Here is a 5,746-nt window from a genome sequence, read left to right on the forward strand (position 1 = left end):
TGTTGGACCCAAAATACTTTTGAGAGTCCAGTCAGAGGGATGGTTATCGATAGATGACGTCCTGTCCCTGTAGGTTCCCAGTAAACAACACAATTTCCAAAGTGAATCTCGATTATTGTAATTACAGTGGTGTGTTTCTGAGCTGCGTTCCATGGACCAAGACGTAATTTTAGGGGCCAGAGACAAACAACTCTTGACGAACCACTCGATCGCACATCTGTCAGGAATTAAAAAAGAAAAAGCAAGCAAACGTTGTTGTGATTGAAGTACTTTTACTTATTGACTTACAAGCATGATGACACAAAACACAGATCACACCGTAAACTGAAAAACAATAATTGGCTCGTGGTAGATAAATACATTTCAAAGTTAATTATTAGAAATAATTAACATTAACAAATAAAATATATCTATTTTGATCAGCAAAATCCTTGAAATAATGCACAACTCCACAGGTTTTTTTGACAGAGAATAAATAAAACATCCATTGCGAAAAAATACTACATTCAAACAATAACAACAAAACATTAATATTAATATGCATTGTGCCCGTGCACACAATAAATAACATCTGACGCACATACAAAGTGCAAACTGCAAGACAAAATGACAAAATGTTAAACTTTAGGTGAAATATTACCAAACCAACAGATAACATGCAGAAAACAATTAGCATGTCATGTGATATCGTATCATCTCTAAAATGAAATCAGAGAAAATCAGAGTGAAGCTGATATTAAATGATTTGAAATTCAATTTAAGTGTTGATGCATTTTGTAATACGATGAAAACAATTGTGCCCCAACATGAACACTAGATGGCGCTATATCCTCACTCTCATATTCACTTGTTTTCAGTTGCCCTCTGTCACCTAAACTCTTCAGCTTGTTACGCTGGTCTGCCTGAGGCTAACTTTTACTATTGCACTATTGCTCAGCACTGCACTTCAACTCTCATAACAGTTGAGCTTCTCCTAATTCTTGAGACCGCTCTGGTCCCTGCACTGGATGCTGCATTTTTTTTTTTACATTCACAAGAACCCTCAACAAATCCAGTGCAATTAAAGTGCAGAGTGCTGCAGATTGGAAGAAATGTAAGCTGGATTGGTAGATTTCAAAAGACACTGTTCTGTCTTTTGAAAACTACCCAGGAAATCTTAGATAGCGCGTCCTAGCTTTAGCTTATTCACTTCACAGATACAAAACAGAGGTTCATGGAGAATAATGCTTGCATGTGGCAGCAGCAAAGCTGATCATGGAATATCTCTGGTCGCTCCTTTCCGCTTCAATCTGCGAGAAAGAGAAAACAGCTGAGTTTAAAATACTGTGGGCAGAATGCCAAGAATGGCCACGTGTAGAACAAAGTAAAAATGTCTCACGTTGCTCGGATCAAAACGGCTGCAACGACGCAGATGACTGCTATTACAGCGACGATGACCCATGCGCTGACCACTCGAGACTGAGGCTGCTCTTCCCCTGAGGACAAACAACACACAGTCAGTCTGCGCAGAAATAAGCCAAATGATATATTTCCACAAAAGAGAAAGAAGGGCGGAGTCTCCATGGTGGCACTGTTAGATCTCGAGAACTGACTCCTGTGAACTGTTCTATGACCTCCCCAGAGAGCTGCCTCTGCCCAGCACAGCTCAGTGCAGCCTGACATGGGGTTTCCTTGAATATGAAACCTGAATTAAAGTGAAACAGAAGCCGAATGCTTGAGTCACAGCTCAGCCAATTCAGAGAAAACATGAGTCATTGAGTTTGCACTTTGTCATTTGTGTTTTGAGTTCTCTTCCCTTCCTGGATGTTCTCAGTATGACGTTCCCAGTATGACGTTCCCAGTATTAAGTTCCCAGTATGACGTTCTAAATTGTCCCTTTGTTTCTGAGGAAATGAAGTGGCTTTCAGGAATTTGTGGTTGAGTGTGTTTGTGAACCGCAACATGTATATTACTGTATTACAAAAGCCTTTTTTATTTCCCCCTGTCACTAACAGGTAGTGACCAGGATTAGTCAAGATGCACCCTGCCAAGAATTTCTTGATGAGGGTATCTGTAGAGGAAATTTGTCTGTGGGACTTCATTGAGCTTAACAGGAATTCCCAACTACATTCTCCCTTCGCAGGAAGCTATGTGCACATATTTTGTGGATGGAGCTCTCTGTGCAACCACAACCATCTCTACACCTACAGTGCCACGCACGAAGACTTCTACATCTATACAAACTACATGTGATGCACACCTTTCTTCTCACCACCACGTGAAGCCAAAGGTATCCTCTCCCGCCGCTCTCCCTCCGTTCCTCTGTTCAGCACACAGTCCACATGTCCGCTCCAGTCGGCGGGTATTTTCAGCGTGGTGATGCTGCTGCTGGTAAATGTGTTGTCGCTGTTTTCGACGGTGGTTGTAAGCGATGGGTTGATGGTGTCGGCTCCGGGTGAGAAGTCCCACTCGATGGTTGGAGTTGGTTTACCCGTGGCCGAGCAGCTGAACACTTCCTGCCTTTCTTTCTCCTCGTGTCCACTGTATGTGGGGGCATGGCTTGTGTTCACCTTTGATATTCCTTCATGGGAAATAAAACTTGATGATGATAATCTAACACACAAACAATCTTCAAGCAGAGGATGGCAGCAAAAAAGATTTTCTTTTCCTTTTTCCTCTCAATTCTATCGATCCACAATTTACCTTGAACTTTAAGGCACATCTTGTTCTTTTTAGACCCATCAGGGTACACATTGAATGAGCAAATGTAGCAGGCTTCATCTTCCCATGTTATATTCCTCAGAGTGATGGATGTCGAGTTGAGAGATGCTTCTGTGAAGATCACTTTTCCGCGGTAAAGCGTATTAACCTGCTGTCCAAACCGATTGCTGTAGGTTGCCAAATTCTCCACGGACTCGTCATTGAAAGCCCTCTGCCATGTGATCTGGAGCACTCCTGATCATGGCAACAGTAAAAATGTCAGAGTTAGAAACGGGTCAGGGTTACAACCAGAGCTACTTAATCTTTAACTAATTTTATGGCTCCAAATGTCACAACCTGAAATCCCGCAGCAGGTGTATTAGATTGGTAAAGGAAGGGAAGGATTTACCTGTTTGGGTGGAAACTGCACATCTGTAATGCGCATCCTTGCCATACTCGGCTTTTAAACTTCCAGAACCACTGACTTGAGAGGCAGAGGCTGAAAATAAAACACAGCGGTAGCGTCAGCAATAGCAGGCTGTAAATAAGAAACTGAAATTAAAGGGCCAAACCTTACTTAAGGAAAAGTATAATTAGTTTAAGGTTCTTAAAGTATTGAGCTTTGTCAGTGTACTGTTTTCAAAAGCTGACCTCTGGATGAAGTCTTTTTCTGTATTTTGATGTTATTCATTACATCCTACTCTGCTGTAAATAGTAACACAGCAGCCAGATAAAGTGGAATGAAGTGTGAAATATATGCATCTTTCTATCTATCTACATTATATATCAATATCAATAAATATATAGATATATAGATATACTGTGTTATATAACAATACACACCATAAATGAAATGTACAAAAATAGAATAAAATAGATTCTGTAAAAGCAAAGGCATGAAAAAATAGAAGAGGTTAGCCTCTCCTGCCAATGTCACGTACCTTTAAAAACAAAGCAGGTCACAAACAGGATCAGTAACATTTTCTTTGACAGCTGCGAAGATACTTTCAGTTTTGCCTCGGAGAGGGAGTTTATGTATCCTGTGCAAAACAAGGTGGGGCTTCTTCTTAAAACAAAACACAGCATCAGCTCTACCATCTGGGAATTCAGGAGTTTTTTTTTGTGCCTCAAAGCAAATCAATCAGCTCACATGAGACTGTAACTAATTTTCACAATTACACGAAAGCAGACTTCAGGCTAAATTTATGATGCTGGACCAATAAATAAACACAGTAAGGAGTGTTCTCTCTTAATAATCAGAGATTGGACATGAGGACTAAAATCTTGAAACTGAAACTTAATAATAAGCCTGAAACATGATGTCACTTTAAAGTGTTTTTAGACACTTTCATAACTGTTTATTTGATGATATTCTAGTTGCCACAGCCCCAAATCCACTTCAATTGAAACTCTCCACTTCAAAGTTAATTCTACTGTTTCCTCCTATGATCGCTGTGATATCTGGTAAATGCTTACTGTACTTCTGCACGTAAAACAAACATTTACTGGATCTCACATCAATAACCTCAAGTTGACAAAAAAAAAAACCCCAGAGGCAGAAGTTCCTCTTATTGCTGCGTGTGGTGTTTCGAGGTTATACTTATAACCCCCCAGAGGCAGTTCATGACCAAATTAACATTTTCATCATAGTAAATGTGAGATCACACTCATGTGATTTCTGACAGAGTATGTTTCTACAGCCCACTGAAGTCGATGTGTGTCGGGGAAGTCCACCCTGAGGAGAGGACGGCAGGAATACAGACTTTCATGAGACAAGTAGCTTGAGTAGTTGAACTGAAATTAGGGAACGCATATAAATTATGACATATTAAACAGGTCAAGCCCTTCTTACGTAAAGAAAAATGTCACCACGCTATTTCCTTGAACATCCAATGGATGACGCCACCTTTGGTAAACTCCATCGAAACAGAAGATGACAAATTTCCTGTCATCGAGAATATCATTGTGTTAAGACAATAACTAGCTCTGAGACCTCAGGAAGCGTAACAAGACCAAAAAGCTTGTTACTGTAAGCTTGCGCAGTGACCTCCACAGCAGAGCGCAGTCGTAAAGAGGAAGAGAAGCACACAACACTTAAACCCGAGTTGTGTTTGGTGGGATCTTGGCCTGACTACAAGTTCGTGGCATAACTCGAGGCTTGTTACTTAATAACAATTAATAACCATGTGTCTTGTGTACTCTTATTTGCTGAATCATAAGCATGGGGAAGTTCCTCTTTTTGTTGTCACGTAGGAGGAAAGAACCTAACTGCTCTTGGGAAGGATTTTTTTCTATCAACAACAAACATTTGTAAGGTGTTATTGACTATACATGGAAAACATACCATACCGCTGTACTTTGACAGCTTAGCAGGCTCTAAAAACTACTCTTTTATTTTAAGTATCACAGTAACTCATGCTGTAAAATCCTGAAAAAAGCATGAATCATTGATATTACATAATAATATCAGATATAATTCTGCATATATGGTAGTGCCCAGAAATCTTGAATCATTTCCAGGAAAACACTAAATTAGTACAGGAATTTATTGACGTATGTCCAAACATGAATGGGAATACAGTATATAAGGCACATTTCTAACAAGCTTGAATGTAAATATTTGGTGTGAGCACCTTTAGTCATCAACACAGCCTGAACCTTCTTAGACAAACATTCTTATCATTTGTATACAGTAAGTAGTATTCAGGAATAGTTCTCCAGGCTTCTTGAAGGACATCCCAAAGCTCTTCTTTGGATGCCGGCTGCCTTTTGCTCCGTTCTCTGTAAAGACGATCCCACACTGCTTCGGTAATGTTAAGAACGGCTTCTTGACAGCCACCCTTCCATGGAGACCGCTCCCTCACATTTCTCCTCCTATTTCTAAAGAAACTGGAACAATTTACTTGTCTTTGTGACAGGCTGCTGGTAAAGTGCCAAGGGACAGAATTTAAAATGTATCTTAAAACATAGATTACTCTGTCAGATGTCAACTGTCTGATGGGAGGATTGGACTGAAATTAAGTTAAAAGAAAGAAATCTGACTCCTCGGAAGCAAAATATACATAAA

General features: G+C 40.0%; 1 protein-coding gene across 2 annotated transcripts; it reads right to left on the reverse strand.

Annotated features, from left to right (window-relative positions):
* Positions 1-252: 252 nt before the first annotated feature.
* LOC142391387 (OX-2 membrane glycoprotein-like) lies at positions 253-3,797 on the reverse strand. 2 transcript variants are annotated; one of them, XM_075477156.1, is made up of 6 exons: positions 3,621-3,797; positions 3,089-3,178; positions 2,683-2,934; positions 2,252-2,560; positions 1,379-1,475; positions 253-1,289 (listed from the first exon to the last, which is right to left on the reverse strand). In XM_075477156.1, exons 1-6 carry the CDS (start codon positions 3,775-3,777, stop codon positions 1,253-1,255), a joined length of 942 nt encoding a protein of 313 aa, XP_075333271.1. In that variant the 5' UTR covers positions 3,778-3,797; the 3' UTR covers positions 253-1,252. The 2 variants fall into 2 exon arrangements, with proteins under 2 accessions (XP_075333271.1, XP_075333270.1); XM_075477155.1 differs by having other exon boundaries at positions 2,240-2,560; positions 3,621-3,794.
* Positions 3,798-5,746: the final 1,949 nt, after the last annotated feature.

Source organism: Odontesthes bonariensis, chromosome 11 (assembly GCF_027942865.1).
Source record: "Odontesthes bonariensis isolate fOdoBon6 chromosome 11, fOdoBon6.hap1, whole genome shotgun sequence".
NCBI lineage: Eukaryota > Metazoa > Chordata > Actinopteri > Atheriniformes > Atherinopsidae > Odontesthes > Odontesthes bonariensis.

Coding starts and splice junctions, on each gene's coding strand:
- LOC142391387 (XM_075477155.1), bottom strand. CDS start 3,777: ATGGTAGAGCTGATGCTGTGTTTTGTTTTAAGAAGAAGCCCCACCTTG. Junction 3,179..3,620: donor GACCTGCTTTGTTTTTAAAG/GTACGTGACATT, acceptor TTTTATTTTCAG/CCTCTGCCTCTCAAGTCAGT. Junction 2,561..2,682: donor GATGTGCCTTAAAGTTCAAG/GTAAATTGTGGA, acceptor TTTCCCATGAAG/GAATATCAAAGGTGAACACA.